Here is a 17,531-nt window from a genome sequence, read left to right as displayed (position 1 = left end):
CGCTCTCATCTTCAAATCCGCCCTCAGCCCTGACTTGCCTTCTAGAAGCCATCCTGTCTCGCTGTTCTTTCTCACTTGAACATCTTTAACGTCACAGCTCAGGCTCACCGCCTTCACCCCTCACCTCCCGTGGAGTACTCCTCCTCCTGCCGCCTGGCTTCTGCGCCCACCGCGACACTGCACCGTTCACCGCAGCCCCCAGTTCTGTCCTAACCGCTAAAGCTGCCCTCTGGCTCTGGGTCATCATCAGGCTCTCTGCAGCACTGATGTTATCGGTCACCTCTCCTCACTCACCCCTTCTCTCCCACCGTTGTCCCCTCCTGTCTCTCTCCTGGCTGCTGCTTCCTGGTGGACCTCTGCCCACGGGTGTCCCACAGGGTTCCATTCTCAGCCCCGGTCTTTCTCCTCGACGGCATACATGGCAACCGCGTTTTCTGTTCCAGTGGTCCGAGAATCCCTCTCCCTAGCCCAGCTGTTCTTCTGAGCTGCATCCCTGCCTGTCCCATTGCCTACCGGACATCTCCCTGCGGGCGACTCAGAGACCCCCCCCCAATTTCACTGTCTCCAGACGAATCACCGTCTTCTCCCTTCTTCCATGCTGCCCAGCCCAGAGACACCAGCAGCCCCCTTCATCGCCCAGCCTGAGACCAGGAGGCTCCTCCACTCTCCTCGGTCCATCAGGAGTCTGTCCGCCGGTCCAGTCAGCTCTGGCCCTCACCACCTCTGCATCCTCTGCTTTTCTCCAGCTCCTCCACCACCTCCCCGGTTCCAGTCTTTATCATTCTTATCTCCCAACTGAGGGCCTTCCTGCCAGCCCTCCCATCCACCCCGTCCTCCAAACTGCGGCCAGAGCAGCCTTTCCAAAACATGTGTAGTTGCTCATACCATTCCCCAAACTAAAACCTTTTCATTTCTTCCTACTGCATTTAAGGTCAAGTCCAAACGTCCTGCCTACCAAGACTCTACCTGTCTCTCCAGCTCCTCCATCCCCCTCCACACCCCATGTGCACACACACACACACACACACACACACTCTGGAACTGCTGTCTCGTGCCCCTGGGTCTTTGCACATGCTTGTCCCACTTCTTGGAATCGCCTCCTACCATCTTCTACCTCATCCCCTATTTCTTCTGGTTAATCAGTCCTTGGCCTTCAAGATTCTCCTGGGAAGCCTCCCTTGACCCCTCGCTGCACTCTGCAGGTGTCACCTGTACACTTCTCTGCATCCCCCATTAAGCCGTTAAGCAGGGACGGCCGGCGACCTCGCAGTACGGCAGAGCAGGTCCCTGATGAGTGTTGGGATTCCGAACAGTTCTAGTCCAAGTGTTTTGAGACGCTCTTCGGAAGGGCAGGGCAGAGCGGCCAGCTGGCATGATCCACACAGAAGTCATGTGAACTGACGGGGCACCGTGGTACTGTGGGGGGGGGGTTGGGTCCTTGGGCAGATCTCCCAGCGGGGCCTGCAGCTCAGTCCGCTTTCTCTCCCTCCCTCAGCGTACATGAAGCGGCGGCACAGCTCAGTCAGCGACAGCCAGCCCTGTGAGCCCCCGTCCGCGGGCATCGACTACAGCCAGGGCGCCAGCCCCCAGCCCCAGCACCAGCTGAAGAAACCCCGAGTGGTGCTGGCTCCGGAGGAGAAAGAAGCTCTGAAACGAGCTTATCAGCAAAAGCCATACCCGTCACCAAAAACCATCGAAGAACTCGCCACCCAGCTCAACTTGAAAACCAGCACCGTCATCAACTGGTTCCACAATTACAGGTACGCTCCGGCTCAGGCCGCTCTGGGCCCAGGGAATCAGGGCTCCGGGAGAGCGTGCCGTCCGCCCTCGGGAAGCAGCTTGTCTGTCCCACAGACAGTGGCTGGGGACGGTGCGTAGGGATGACGCTCTGGGGACTTGGCCCTGGCTGGCTGGGGGTTACTAAAAGCTTGGTGTTTGGTCAGTTAGTTGGCTTTTCAAAGTTTCATTAGAGTTTTTAACTCCCAAGGTGTAGGATCACATGGTCAGAGACCACGCACATCTGCTGTGGCCAGAAAAACAGTTATCACTCAGAAAGGACGTAGGCATCCATGGCTCCACAACAGCAAAAGTTTCTTCCTTTTTTTTTTTTTTAAAGATTTTATTCATTTATATGAGAGAGAGAGAGAGCATGAGAGGGGTGAGGTCAGAGGGAGAAGCAGCCTCCCCACCGAGCAGGGAACCCGATGTGGGACTCGATCTTGGGACCCCAGGATCATGACCTGAGCCAAAGGCAATTCCTTAACCAACTGAGCCTCCCAGGCGCCCCCCAGCAGAGGTTTCTTAGTGGAAACCTGGGGAGTCTTGTACAGCATTATCTTCCAAATAAATCTGAGTAGTGTTGTCATTAAATGAGTTAATGAAGATTTATCGAGCATCTACTGGATCTCCAGACACTGAGCCCAAGTGTTTTAAAGATTTATTTATTTATTTGACAGAGATCATAAGTAGGCAGAGAGGCAGGCAGAGAGAGAAGAGGAAGCAGTCTCCCCGCTGAGCAGAGAGCCCAACGCAGGGCTCGATCCCAGGACCCTGAGATCATGACCTGAGCTGAAGGCAGAGGCTTAACCCACTGAGCCACCCAGACGCCCCCCAAATGTTTTAATCAGCACGGTCCCACTTGATCTTCACAGTCTTTTAAGGGACACATTTTTACCTGCACTTCATAGGTGGAAAACCTAAAACTCCGAGGGGTTAAGTAAAGGACCGAGGCAGAAGTGCCTAGCGCTCTCCCATAGAACAAAGCAGACAAGGGTAAGATGTTTGGATGAGCTCATGAAAGTCCACGGACACACAGCCTTGTTGACCATAGCTGTAATCCAGACTTTTCTGCCAGAAACCTCGACTTCCCAGTGCCGTGGTGGGAGTGAGCGCCGAATGCCCTGGAGGTGACCGTCAGTTGCTGGTTGTCATCAAAATGTCCCTTTCCTCCAGGGCTCAACAAAATTGGGGCAGGCACTCCTGGTTCTACCCAAGTGACCAGTACACACACGTAGCCAGTGCAGGTAGCGCCCTCCTGGTTTCTCACCTCAGACAGGCGGCAGCCAACAGCACACCCTAGACAGCGGGCCCCTGCCTTATCTGTTAGGCTCTGCTGCGGTTTCCCGAGTGGCCCGGCAACCCCACTCCCACCCCCAGGTGCTGAGCTAACTGGGAGGTTTTAAAATATTAGACGGGAGCCAAAATAATACCTTGACTGCTGATGAAAGCGAAGTGCGCATTCGTAGCTGAGTGTGAGAGCCTAACAGCCCTGCTGCCTGACCCCCTGGAACCAGGCAGATTTCTCCGTCATGACAGCACTTGTCGCCCGCAGGCCTCCCCGTGTGCGCGCTGCCTCCTGTGAGGGCAAAGCAAGCACACGAGCTGAGCACAACCAGCTTGCTCATCCTAAATTCACTGATGAGCTAAAACCAGAGGCAGAGCAAGGCTAGCAGGGGTGACGGTGGCGTTCCCTCTACAGGGAAGGAAGCTTCAAGAACAGTAGACAAGGGAAATGAAGGAGAATGAATGGGAACCTGGGCAGAGTTCCCCAGAGGCCTCCCCCACCGCTTGCCAGGTGTCGTGCAATCCCATTTTCACTTTCCAGACACAGAGGTGCATTTGAATATGTACTTTTGACCCTTCTGCACACTGTGCCCATTTTAGTGCAAGTGTGCTAACTCGAGAGGACCGAGTAAAGTTGCCTCCTGTTACACAGAGCAGCTCCAGGAACCATTTCCCCCGGCCCCGCTGGGGTCACCTTCTTCCCCAGATCTCACCTACAGGCCTCAGCTGAATGGCGGTCCCTCCTCCTGGCCAGGGCACACGCTCTCCAGAATTCTCAGCTTCTGTCACTCATCTTGCTGACAGCTAAGGGACTGCCCACCCCATCACAGCTGGTCAGCCACTCAGTGTGGCGAGGCCCCATGTGTGCACTGAACATGAGCAAATTCAAGCATTTGCAACACAAGAAAGAACGGGGAGAGAGGAGAAGGAGCAGTAGAACTCAGAACTTAGCAAAAGAGCTCAGATCCAGATCTAGAGTAGACGTTCAGTAAATGTTTCCTTTCAGAAATAACCGCAACAGGGGCGCCTGGGTGGCTCAGTGGGTTAAAGCCTCTGCCTTTGGCTCGGGTCATGATCTCGGGGTCTTGGGATCAAGCCCCACATCGGGCTCTCTGCTCGGCAGGGAGCCTGCTTCCCACTCTCTCTCTGCCGGCCTCTCTGCCTACTTGTGATCTCTATCTCTGTCAAATAAATAAATAAAATATTTAAAAAAAAAAAAAAAGAAAGAACCACGACAAAGTGGGCCGGGCTAAGACAAATGGAAGAACCGGGCGGAGATTTGTTTCAGCTGCAGAGATCTGGAAAAATATCGTGGAAGAGGTGTGAGATGTGCAGGGTCTTGAAAAAAGAACTGAAAAGAATTTTTTTTTTTTTTTAAGATTTTATTTATTTCAGAGAGAGCACAAGCAGGGAAGAGGGAGAAGCAGGCTACCCTGCTCCCCTGGTACGGGGCTTGATCCCAGGCCCCCCAGGATCATGACCTGAGCCGAAGGCAGACACTTGACCGACTAAGCCACCCAGGCGCCCCTAAAAAGAATCTTACAAGCCACAAAATAGGTCAGATGAGAAGTGAGCACTAGGTCATTCAGAATTTGCATAAAGCCCAAAGAACTGAAGTTACCCGGTCGCCCAGGAGGCAAAGCGCCGAGCAGAGAGTGAGTTCTCCCTCCATGGCATTAGCTCTCCAACTAAACGCTTCGAACAGAGACCGACTTAGCCTGGTAGACCCCCGAGAGCTTCATGTAAGGATTGGCACAGGTGCACCAAATTCCTCAGGGAGGAGAGAGTTTCTCACATTCTGCGGGAGTTAGACAGCAGAAGTTGATTTTCTTTTTTTTCCCTGCCCTACCGGACCCCACAGGGAATAACAGGGAAGGGGGGATCAATTTTTAGTCACATCAAAAAAATACAATTTTACTTCCTCTTATCCTTCCACTCTGAGGGCATTAGAAGTATCTTAAGGGGACCATTCACCCAAGAACAGGGCCAGGAAAGCCGGAACAGACTACCTACCGCAGGACACCTGGTCTCCTCCTAGAAGAATAGGTCAACCCGGGAGAAACTGCCAGGCCCTAAACACCACGGTGTCCTGCGAACCTTGTGTGACTTGTTTGAAAACCAGATCCCCTCCCGGGACCTGGTCTGTCTAGATCAGAAGACGGTATTTTTCATGGACATGGAGTCAAATCTAGACTAAGGATGAGGTCTCCGGTCGGTTGAGCATGTAGTACATGCCAAGCAGTCAACCAGGAGCGTCTAATCAGATTCTCGAACAGCCGAGGGTGGCAGCCAGGATACCAGGCCCCAGGTGCAGCTGTCCCTTCCCTCCCCTCAGGCCTTTTAGCTCAGCCTTAGCACTAACACCAGGGAATCTGTCACTCAAAAGGCAGGTGGAGGGTCTGAACAGTCCCCTTTTTTTCTGGGTCTGCTTTGTGTCCCATATTATACGTTAATATTTTAGTCTTAATATCTCTACAAGGAAGATGCTATTCTCCACATTTTTCAGATAAGAAATCTGAAGCTCAAAACAGCTTAGGACCTTTCTTCCAAGCTGTATAGCTAGTAAGTCTTACAAAGCCAGATTTCAAACCCAGGTTGGTCTGGGTCCATAAAGCCTGTGCTCTGTTGTGGGCCAGTCCACCCCCAGGGACTCAGAGTTAGTACCAGCAGACCTATGGCCTGCCCATCTAGCTCCCACCTCCCCAGCCTGGGTGGGACGGGATTAGGCGTTCACCCCAGCAGACATTCCTGGCTGCGGAGAGCCTTGAAAGGCAGCAGAACAGGCTCGCCCTCACAGCCCCGTGTCCAAGAGCCTATCAACAAGGGCTTGCATTTCACAGGCCCCCGTGGTAGCCCCAGAGAAGGAAGAAAGTCTTCACTTATGCCAGAGAACTTCCGGGTGGTGGGGGGTGGAGGGGATTAGGTTTAGGACCTCACCCTGCAGCTCTCTCTCAGAAACCATCCTCGGGACAAGGGTCAGGGCTCAGGCTGTGCAGGGAGCAGATACGAACGTGAACACATCACCACCACCGAGTGTTTGGACACACCGGACTGAAAACGCTCTCCCTGGCTTCAACACTCCCCACGTCCAACACAAGGCCTGGCATAGAGTGGGCTCTCCAAACATGTCACCTCTACTGGGGTCCGTGTACTGCAGAAAATATTTTTATCGCGTGCCTAACCAAGGGCAGTCGGGAGGCCCAGTTTCTGCAGGACAGTGGGCTTCTGCCCGATGACCTGAGGATGCTTTTCCAGTAGCAGCTGGCACACTGATCAGAGGCTTTTCAGCTCTTTGGAATAACCATCTAGAGAGTTCGGATGGAGCCTAGTGCTGTGAGCAGATGGAAGGAGAAACTCTGGCACAGAAACAGACTTAAGAAGAGTCCTTTCTTGATGTCACTCAGGGCCCCAAAACGGGGAAGGCCAGGGCCCATCTGTAGCTGCTCCTTCAGACACCACAAAGTAAGGGAGCGCTGGGTCCCCGGTAGGGGCGGTCCTGCTTGACGGCAACATGCTTGGTGTGTTGGAGCGCAGATGTGGTCTCCTTCGTGCCTGATCGAAAGTGACCCTGCCCAGGGCCCTGGCCCCGACCTGTGGCTCAGAGCACCAGGCTCGAGCTTCTGGCCTTGGGCGCTGTGTATTCGTTGGTTGTCTCTCAAGTTAGCGTCCGTCCTGCATTTCCATCTGTTAGTCCCGTCCGCGGTCACCACCGTGTACCCCGCACCAGGCGGGGCCGGGGTGTGCAGAGTGCGACCATGCCACCCACTACCTGCTGGGAGGTGGGGTGGGGCGGGCATGTGGGGAGGGCGCCCCTGAACGCGGCAGCCAGCCGAGGGACCACCCGGCAAAGGCGCCGCAGCATCTGGGAACCAGCGGGTGACCCCCCAGCAGCCCCGCTCACGGCGCCCTCCCGCTTGTGTCTCGCAGGTCTCGGATCCGCAGAGAACTGTTCATTGAGGAGATTCAGGCGGGGAGCCAGGGCCAGGCCGGGGCCCTCGACTCCCCGTCGGCCCGAAGCAGCCGGGCGGCGCCCAGCTCGGAGGGCGACAGCTGCGACGGCGTGGAAGCCGCCGAGGGCCCGGGCGCCGTGGACGCCGAGGAGCCGGGCGGCCCCGCGGCCGCCGCCAAGTCTCAGGGAGGGCCGGCCGAGGCCCCGGAGGAGCGGGAGGAGGCGCCGAGGCCGGCGGAGAAGGCGCAGCCGCCGCCCTCGGGGGCCCCGGCCCCGGACGACGCCGACGACGAGGGTCGGCCCCGGGCGCCCCCGCCGCCCCCGCCGCCGCCGCCGCCGCCACCGCCCCCGCCGCCCGAGGGCCCCGCCGACGGCCCGGGGTCCGTGCCAAACCCCGCCATCGCCACCGCCGCGCCCGCGGCCGGGGAGGACGCCGCTACCTCAGCCGCCCCGCCGGCGGAGGGCCCCTGCCGGGCCCGGGACGGCGCCGACAGGAGTTCTGCTTTGCCAAGCACCAGCGCGCCGGCGGCCGCCCGCAGGGCCAGCTCGTTGCAGAGCCTCTTCGGCCTCCCGGAGGCGGCGGGCGCCAGGGACTCGCGAGACAACCCCTTGAGGAAGAAGAAGGCCGCGAACTTGAACAGCATAATCCACCGCCTGGAGAAGGCCGCCAGCCGGGAGGAGCCCATCGAATGGGAGTTCTGAGAGGGCGCCGCCCGCCGAGCCGGGCCGGGCGGGGCCGAGTCGGGCCGAGCTGGGCCGAGCTGGGCCGGGCCGAGCCGAGTCTGGCCGAGCTGGGCCGAGCCGGGCCGAGCCGAGCCGCGTCTCGCCAAGCCGGGCCGAGTCGGGCCGAGTCGGGCCGAGTCTGGCCAAGCTGGGCCAAGCCGAGTCTGGCCGAGCTGGGCCGAACTGGGCCGAGCCGGGCCGAGCCTGGCCGAGCCGAGCTGCGCCGGGCTGGGCTGGGCTGGGCTGGACCGGGCCGGGCCGTGCCGGGCCGGGTCGGGCAGAAGGGCGGGCGCCGACTCCGCGGCCTGGACCGTGTTGCGCACTTACCGCCCTGCGGGCCACAGGGCAAAATCGCCATAGGCCAAGGTGCATATAGAAAACAAAGGAGCATTAAGCCCAATCTATGTCGTGTTTTCAAGGAAGAAAACGGAAATGTGTAGTCGAGCTTTTTTGTACCCTGAAGTGTTTTTTTTATTGCCCTAAGTGATTTCCACAGGTTCTGGAATAACTCTTACAGCTTTGCCTTGCGCCCTCCTCTTTCGTGTGGGCTTTAAAAAAAAAAAAAAAATCAAACCCACATATTAAAAGGGGGCTTTTTATCTGCCATCTAATGGCTTCAGAGCGATAATACACTATTATCTTCTTAAACCAGGAAAAAAAGGGGGGAGGGGGGATTTTTCAGAAAAATTAAAAAAGAAAGTTTTTGTAGCTGTTCAGTTGCCACTAAGAGATTGCACAGTCAAACCGACTCTAAACACACTAGTTTGGATTCCTAAATATTTTCAAGTAAAGAATCTTCTCGTTTGAGACTTTGAATTAAAATAAAACACATTTACTCCACATATTTTTTAACAGAAAGAGAAGTCACATCAGGAAACGATCTGATTTTGTGGTAGCTGAGGTAGTGTTTTCTCGTACGTGCATAGAATCCTGACATGTAGTGCACAGTGATCCATAGCTTTAACTGACCTCTGGGCTTTTGCCGGCCAGGGTCTGTTTAATACACTCCATTCTAGGCCAAATCAGGACAAAAAGAAAAGATCCGAATCTAGGTATTTTATAATCTGCTTTTTAACCTCTAACCGCAGAGCACGCTGATCAGACCTCATATCTCGGAGGTTTAGGAGACAAGTTAGAACTGTAGCATGTCCCCGTTCATTCTGTTTAATTTATGGTGTCTACGTCTGTGTTAGCGCGTCGGCACGCGTGCGAGCGTGTAAAGCACGGAGGAAAGAGTTGGGCCGCTGAGGCGGCGGCAGGCAGTCGGGGGCCGCAGGGGCCCGGCCGGCGTGGGCAACAGGCTTTCCTTGGCACACAAGGCAGCACACTGCACAGCACTCTCCCGGGCGCCTGATGGACTGAGCCCCACCAGGGGCCGCCGCTCCCCGGGCCTGGGCAGGGCTCTCGCGCACGCGCACTCTCCCCCCCCCCCCCCCCACCCGCTCTTCCCACCACAAGCACTGAGGACTGTTGACGTCGTGGGAAGCTGCCTTCCCTGCAGAAGAGAGAACGTGGCAGTCTGGGCTCTGCTCCCACCCCTGTAGAGACGGCCCGCACTCACACCAAAACGTTGTCGCTCTTCACTTCCAGACCAGACCTTACATTGGCCCTCCCTTCACTCTGCCTCTTGGAACAGTTCTTTTATGCACAGTCTAGGGCAGTCTAAGTACAAATCAGAAGTCTAACTTGTCTCGGATTCCTCCTGTTGTCTATGTGTATATGCGTGAGAATAGAGGCGGATGAGAGTGTGCGTGTGTGCGTGTGTGCAATTTTATACGTCTGTGTATTTTCTTAAGTACCTGTGCACACATAGAGTGCATTACTGCCACCTTTTTTCAATAAGCTGTTTTATCAGTTATGGCTTCTACAAGTTTGCTAATTTAGACTCCTTTATTGCCATATCTTTAAACTAACAATAGATGATTTCGGTATATATATATATATTTTTTTTTGCTTATTTATAGGTGCTGTATTTTATTATCTGATTGTTAGGAAGGGATGAAAGAGGCAAATATTCTTAGAGGGATAGACTGCCGGCAGTATTGGGTATAATTTACAAGATGTAGTTGTCCTACTGTATATTACTGATTGAAAACTTTTTGACCGTATTGTGTATCATTGAAACCTTTGTCTTAGGTCAACATCTTTGGATGGCATTTTAATGGTGCATTCATTATTTCTTAAGTTTAATTAATATTACCTTTTTTGATTTGGGGGGGTGGGAGGGAGTTATAATTTTCAAGGTATGCTCCCACTATTACACCTGAGTGTGCTTGTATTAATTAACTTTGTAGGACTTTGACTGTAAGATGTGAAACCACATTTCTTGCATGATGTTTTAGGAATTATGTAGTTCATTTACAGTCTTTTAACCTGCAACCGCAGCACTTAGTTCAAGTTTTCACAAATTTAAGAGTCACTACACTAAAGACAATGCCTTTTCATGAATAAGAAGTTTTCAGAAGGCTCTAGGAGGCTGGGAGGCAGGCTGTTTGTCTTTCGATGGTCGTATCATCTCGAACTTGATACCTGGTTCAGTGAGAAGAGAATTCAAAATGGAGGAGCTTAAGGGGAAGCAGATTACCATCTGGCTCGATGCAGGTGCGTTAAGAAGAGCGAGTTTGCGTTAGTGACCCCCTAGGACAGTGAGTAGCAGAGCCCCTGACAGTACTGTGGTGTCCTCTCCACGAAAACCTCGAGGGAATTTTGTCATCGTGTGTGATCAATCTCTGAATATCTGATTTTTCATTAGAATGAAAACCAGGGAGTTAACCGAAATACTAGGGTAGTGTTTTAGTTTTAAAGGCATGACTGTTATTTACAAAGGTGTTCAACCCGAGGAAATTGAGAAAGTATAAATAAGTTTGTCCATTCTAGTGGCCAGAAAGAAACAGTAAAACAGCCACTCGGGCTCTTCCAAGCGGTTTAGTCCTTTCTGTTGGGTTTTGTTGGTTGGTTTGTGTTTTGTTTCATTTGTTTTCTTAACTAGGTTCTCGTTGATTTCCACTCTACCTTTTTTGCCAGACTTACATCTGGTGCTCGATACAATCAGTTGGTTAAAGTTTGCTTGCGGTTCTGTGTTTGTATTTTTTTTCCCCCTATTTATTTTTTTTTTTTCAATTGTGACCCCAACCGTATGATCTTTTGTGTCAAGCTTTCACTGTCTGTAATACTTTTAAGAGCTGCCACTAAATAGCAGACACCTTTCAGGGGGTGGGGGGAGCATCCCCCCTCCTTGTCACACCTCTCAGTTCGAGTCTAAGGGTTGATCTTTCATCTTGATAAGCAATATTCAAGTGCCTTGAACAGCATCCTCTCCGGGGGGCTTACCTTCAGCTGGCTGGCATTCCAAGCAGTAGCTCCCACAGGCAGCCGACCTCCTCCTCTCTCTGCTCCATCAGTTTAAAAAGCTGATTTGTACCTCTCCCCTGGGGAAAACGGTTCCGTATAAAACACTAACACTTAATTACAAGCTCCATTATACCATTTTAAATGGCTCCTTTTTGTTAATTGGCGGCACTGTTCATAACTTAAGGTTTTTGCCATTACTTAGCTGGTTAAGTGGAGACCCGGTATAAAATCAGTGTTCACATCCAGCCTCTTGACCCTGGGCTCCCACCCACGCTCCTCTGTGGGGTATCTGAGGTGGAAGGTGCGTGGGTTCTGTCCCAGACCTGGGCCCACCCACTTCCACCGCCTGGCTCCCAGGTGACCGCCAACCTTGAACTTCGGGATCAGTCGGGATGTCTGTGATTTCTGTCCGCCAGCCAGGCCGCCCTTTAGAAAGGATTACCCCAGCCAGCTGGCCCAACTCGATTATTCTCAGAGCCGACCTGCTAGTGAGCAGCAGACCGTCCCGGGACACAGGCTTCCAGAAGTCTCCAGGAAATACTAGGCTCTTGACTCATATTACTACTATTAAACCGCAGCCACAATGTCTGTGAGAGGGACTGAGGCAAAAAGGTGACAGTTGTGGGCTCCCTGCCCCGTGTCCTTGCTTTCAGCATCTTTGTTTTCTCCCCATTTAAAAACCATCCTGTCCAATGCGGACATTCAGGTCCGCTGACTGGTGGTCCAGACCCAGAGAGCTACAGGGTTGAGGGTTTCTCTCTGATCTCTGTGGCTGTGAGAGACCCTCCCCATGGACCCGCAGTCCCCGGCCCAGCCGGCCGTCTCTAGGAGGAAGGAAACCCCTGGTCTCCCTCCATGGCCCGAGCCACGTCAATCGTGGGGCTGTGAGGAAACCAAGCAGAAGGCAGGCTGTACTCTAATCGGAGGGAAAGCTGTGGCATGGGCTCGTGGCCCTAAGATCGTGCCCCAGTCACACACACACACACACACACACACACAGCTCAGTCCACAGGCAGGTACCTTCCCCGCAGGTGGACTGGGTTTCTTTGTTCCTGCAGAACTCCTGCCCTCTCTCGCAGCAGTGATCAATGAACTCTATTGACGTTCTATGCAATGTTTCTCCTCCCTCTCATCTTAGAAAAACAAACCTCCCTGAAGATAACAGAGGACCCGGGGTGCGGGGAGTAGATCACACCCTTCCAGGATGCTCACCGCGTGAAGCGATGTTCATGACTTACTCCATCTTGAGCTGGGGGACAACAGCCATTGCCTTAAATGCACTATGACAGGCGCCTCTCGACAGGCCTAAAAACAAGTCTGCCCTTAGCCATCGCAAGCCCCCTCTTTGGGGGGCCAGCAAGCCAGCCACGCGGGGGGGGATGGAGCAAGGCGAGGTGCGGGCCTGCGTGGCCCGCGGGTGGGCTGTTTGCCACGTTCCCTCAGGCAGGCCGTGTCCTTCCTTCCCTAGAAGTCCTCCCTGTCAGCACACTCCTCTGTCCCCTTCTACCTCACTAACCTGTGCTCTCACTTGACATTACTCGCTTCAGAACCACGAGGCACAGGGGGCTCTTGGCGGGGAGGGGAGAGCGTAGAGTGCTAGAATCGCGTTCGTGAGTGTGTCTGGGCCTGGTGGGCAGGCCTCCTTCCCTCTTCTCTTGTGTGAGCACAACTCGGACAGACCGCTGTGCTCCTCGAGGCACGTGGATTTTTCTCTTGACTTCACCTGTTCCTGACACACTGGCAGCCGTTTCCTTTGCAGGCAGAGGCGGTCTCAGGCCTCAGAGGGCCCCGCTCTGGCCGGCCTTCGCTTTCTGCCCATTCCCGCTCAGCTGTTAGGATCTGTCAGAGCCGTTTCCCTTGCCCTGGGCTGCCCCTGGCTGGCCATGTGAGGACACAGCCCCGGGGTTCCTACCTGGCATCGGGGAACTCTGTCTTTATTTGTCCCTGGCATAGGGAGGTTGTGACTTCAGCTCCACTGTGAGACGTCCTTTGGAAGCATCTCGAGGACGGGAAAGGAAAGGGTGTTTTCCCATCTGCAAACCCAGTCTTCAATCACAAGACTCTTCCCAAAAGAGCATACCGATTTCTACGCAGTGCAGAAAAACCCAGCTCCCAGAGCCACTGCTTAGACGTGGGTCCACACACTCTGGTGGCCAGTGTGTCCTCCTGGTGGGAAAGACTTGGAAGCGGAAGCTTAAGGATCTGTGTCATCATCAGGCACTTGGGCATTTGTCAGGAAAAGCCCATAGTTAGAAACCCCCACCCCAGTGCTTTTGTGGTTTCGTGTGGGCCTTAGTGGCAACAGGGGAGGCTTCATGACCCCTAAGGCAGGGGTCAGGTCAGAGCTCCCGCCCCCAGTGGCAAGATGGTGGCCTGGGCCTCCAGCAGAGTTCCGTTTCCGGGTGCACTGAATGTCGGTCCGGCCGGCACGCTCACTGAGACGGAGGTCCAGTCTGGTAACATTTATTTCCATTCCCACCAGTTCCTGCCTTTTTGTAGACAAAAACAACCAGGAAACAAGTTCCCAAGGAAAGTTCCAGAAAGATCCAGGCTGTGAACCCTTAGAGGTGTGCTGAAAGCAGAGGCCTGAACCCTCGGAGTGAATGAGGAAGGCAGAGGAGGGGCACGGAGGGCAGAGAGCTGGGCAGGAAATGAGCCGCACCCAAGTTCCCTGCCCCATCCTCCCCAGGGAAGGAGGAAATGCAACTTCCCAGTCTCTCCCACTTGCGGGACCTGCCTGCACCTGCCCAGGGCTTGCCGCCATCCTTCCTCCACCTCCCCTCCAAAGATGCTGTGACCACACTGTCAGTGGTATCTCCATTCTAATTTTTGCATGAAGTGACATTTAGCTTTAACAAGACATTTCCAAAGCGCCTAGTCTCCTCCGGAATGCTAACTTTAAAAGTTGGGCATTGTAGGCGAAGAATCCTAAAAAAGGCTAGCGAGAGAAAGGCATTAGGCTATGCATAAATGTGCACTTCCCCATCCCCCTGTTATAAGCCTTTGAAAATAACTTTTGAGTTGCTTTCCATGGGTCTAGTTTCTCCAGTGACGTTAGGTATAGTCTGTGTTCCTGTCATTTCCTTAGTGTTTAGGCTTTAATTTCTACCACAAAATATGCTATTATGCTATGTATCAAGCTTTCTGTGATCAGAAAGGAAAGGTGCCTTATATCCCAATGTCACAGCTACATCCCTATGGAAAATAATCAGAAGCACAGTGTAAGGAAGCGTTGGGACTTCCACTGGTGAAACCAGACACCATTCAGCTAGATGCATTGAAAAAGTGGCACGGGGCTGCTTTTGTTTGAAAGTTCCTCTCCTTTTTCATTTTTTCCATCTTTTTCTTTGCTTGCTTTCTTTGCTTTCCTTTGTGTGTGTGTGTGCGTGTGTATGTGAGTGTGTGTAGTTTGCTTTAAACAGAAAGCACTTAAGTAGATGACTATGTGTGTAAAAAGCTCTGTGCAATAGAAATCATTTTTCTTCATTTTTAAGAGATAATGTATTGCACACCAAATGAACTCAAAGTAAGCTTTAGACCAGGACGATTCAGGTTGTGGATGGGAACGTTCACTGGAGTTCCGTTTGTTCATGAACTGAGGGGAAAACAGGCCTCCCCAGCCCCCCTCCTCCCCTCTCTCAGCCTGCCTCTTGCTGACCCCCCCCAAGCTAGGTGTACAGGGCCCACAGGCCCCGGCTGGGTGGCAGGGGAGGTGGGGGGCGGGGCGGGGGGTGTGACTCAGCAGCTAAGAACCCTCCCGATTGTGAGACCACAGCCATCCCTTCCAGCACTTAACCTTTCCTTGAGATGAGTTGACTGCTACTGACCTGCCAGCGTGCGTGAGGATAATTATAAAAGGATGTTTCCTTGAGAAGAAAAAAAAAAATTTATTTCTATCCTCTTCTATTTATTGTTAGGGTTAATCATTTAAGTTCTTATCAGGAGTGTATTGTTTTGTGTTGTTGTTGCTATAAATGCTTTTTGCTGTCACTCTGGTGGTTACTGTCTTCTGCCTCCTGCCCCCTCCCCCCACCAAACACACATACACACACACACACACACACACACACAAAACACCCCCCCACCCCACAAAAGAACCGAAGGGTCTGGGGATTTGACTGGGGGTGCAGAGGGGGCTTCTCCAGCAGAATCAGACACCTGTCTCCAGGGTAGCCACTCAAAAGCTGGTGGTCTCCCCGGGTCTGACTTTTTGAATGAGAGAGTTGAAAAACACTTGCCTGAGGGGCTACAGAGACTTAGAAAAGCGAAGTTCAGTTCCCCCCAAAGCCTCCTAGAGCCTCTGGTAAGCCTTCTGGGTTCATGAAGTTGCAGCGAGCCCTGGTCAGAGCAGGTGCGGCTGGCCTGGGCGAGACCGTGGCTTCCAAGGGGGAGAGAGGTTTCTCGCAAGGCTCACACTGGTTTGCTCTGTTGTGTTGGCTTTTCTTGTCCTTGTGGTGGCTTCCCTTGCGTACGAAGTTGGGTCAAAACCATCTTGTGAAACAGCGGTGTTTGCGAGTCCGGCTATGGCTTGAGGACCCTCACCGGGGAGGTCGTGGGGGAGCCCCTTTCTCCCCTTTAATGTGGTGAAGCGTGGAGGGGGGGGGAACACGATGCTTGCTAATCAGGTGTAACGGTGAGAGGAGGGGCTGGCCCAGGAGGACGGGGCTCCCCCAGAGGCCAAGGTCCTGGTGGGGCCACACAGCCAACCCCCGCCTCGCTTTCCGTGCCATGACTTCTCCCCTTTTCTGAAATCGTTGGGGGTCCTGATCTTGTTCTCCTCTCTTTGAAAGAAAGCCCTCCAATGAAATCATCGCCCCCATCCCTCCGCCCACCCCCACCACCACCACCAAAGGGTTTTCATTTCTTTTGAATTAGTCTATGCATTTCTCTCTCTCTCTCTCTCTCTCTCTCGAGCCGTTTTCTGCCTCTTTCCTTGAGAAAACGTGCATCTCCCATTCCACCGAGACCCCTCAGAAAATGCTGTGCATTTTGGAGACGTGAGGATTCATGCAAAAATTCTTACAGCATTTGAGCATAATTCGTCGGGAAATAGAAGTGGGAGGAAAAACAAAAAAAAAAAAAAAAAAAAGAGGAAAGGTGGGTTTCCCCGCGTCCCCTTTCCGCTGAGTGAGACCTGGCTCTTTGCGATGTGCAATAACTACTTTGCCATGAGAGCGGGTAGCGCCACGCTCCTGTCCAGACTACTAACACAGCACAAGACGAGCTCGCTCGCAGAGTGGCGGACTTCTTCCGGGATACCTTTCATAAGCTCAGCGCCCCGCCCCCTGCCCCGCCCCCCCGTGTATTGTGGTGTCTTTACATTTTAGCAGTATTTTATATTTTCTGTAACGCACTAAGTCTTAGATGTTTTTAGAGCTCGTTTGTTAATACAATCACAGACTTTTTTTTTAATCCTCACAGAGACCCAACTGACCAAAAACAAAAACAAAAAAAACAAAAAAACAACAAAAAAAAAACCAACAAAAAAAAAAAAGGCGTCATTTTTGTACAAATAGCTTTGAGAAGCCTCTGTTGTGTTGCTGTGACCCATCTCTGGTAACATTTTTTTTTTCTTGCTATTTGTTTTCGACATTAAGAGTCAAAAGTTGATCCAGCTGGCGTGGGGGTGGGGGAGGCACCCGTCGGCCCCTGGCGTTGTCCCTTCTGTCCTTGGTTAGCCATACGATGTTTGTTCTCAGCACTGTACAACGGTCCCTATATGATATGGAGAAGCAATATCACTGTATGAAACTCACACCATGTATTATTACTCACTAGCACCCTAGGTGTGATAATTGAAGTAAATATCTTTTATACAAACACAAGAATGCGTGGGTTGTTTTTATTTAAAGTGCCCCGGCCTGAGGAGAAGCAGCAAACACTCTCATTCTGGGTCCAAAGGGTACCCCAGGAGTTGCCATGCCGAGACGGCTGCAGAGACCTGGCATGGGGCGGGATGCGCGGAGGGGGGCTCTGGGCAGCGCGCTGCACCACGTCTCCATCTGGGCCTGCGTCCCTGCTCTGCTTGCTGTCGTGGGCCTTACTGTTTCAGTAGCTTTGAAATGCTGACCCTCCTGGCACCCGCTTCCTTGTCTGAAATGACACCATCGCTTGTCGCGCAGGCTCTGGAGGACTGGGGATGGTGGCCGATGGTGCTGGGCGAGGTTGCGTGGAGCTCGGGTGCCCTGGGGGGCTGCGGCCAGGTACCCCTGCAGGGGTGTGTGCACCCAGCCAGTGGCCTGGCCTAGCCTGATCTGTATGCGTGGGGTTGGGGGGGCAGGGGTTGTCTCTCACTTGGTCCCTGAATCCTGATGTGAAAGACAGTCCTGGGGTACCCCGTAACGCGAGCCAAGTGAGTGGAAAGAGAAATGAGGAAATGGCGCCGGTGGGTTTCTGGAATGATCAGGCTCCTGAGAAGGGGTCTCTGGCCAGCGCTCGGGGCCGA

The 17,531-nt window shown here is 53.4% G+C and overlaps 1 protein-coding gene across 11 annotated transcripts in view; it reads left to right on the top strand.

Annotated features, from left to right (window-relative positions):
• CUX1 (cut like homeobox 1) overlaps positions 1–17,531 on the top strand; it is a 352,264-nt gene that overhangs the window by 318,852 nt on the left and 15,881 nt on the right. For 3 of the 11 annotated variants that reach the window (XM_032872497.1, XM_032872495.1, XM_032872494.1), the window contains 2 exons: positions 1,496–1,760; positions 6,991–7,778. The exons of 3 other annotated variants lie outside the window; for them this stretch is intronic. In XM_032872497.1, the coding sequence (XP_032728388.1) occupies positions 1,496–1,760; positions 6,991–7,714 (989 nt within the window). In that variant the 3' untranslated portion in view covers positions 7,715–7,778. Of the gene's footprint in view, positions 1–1,495; positions 1,761–6,990; positions 7,780–17,531 lie in introns of those variants that run through there. 5 more of the 11 variants (XM_032872505.1, XM_032872498.1, XM_032872496.1 and 2 more) reach the window with 4 other exon arrangements.

Source organism: Lontra canadensis, unplaced genomic scaffold, assembly GCF_010015895.1.
Source record: "Lontra canadensis isolate GAN:19392208 unplaced genomic scaffold, GSC_riverotter_1.0 scaffold45, whole genome shotgun sequence".
NCBI classification, from domain to species: Eukaryota; Metazoa; Chordata; class Mammalia; order Carnivora; family Mustelidae; genus Lontra; species Lontra canadensis.
The sequence above is the reverse complement of the archived record's forward strand: the minus strand, read 5'-3'. Positions and strand labels throughout refer to the sequence as shown.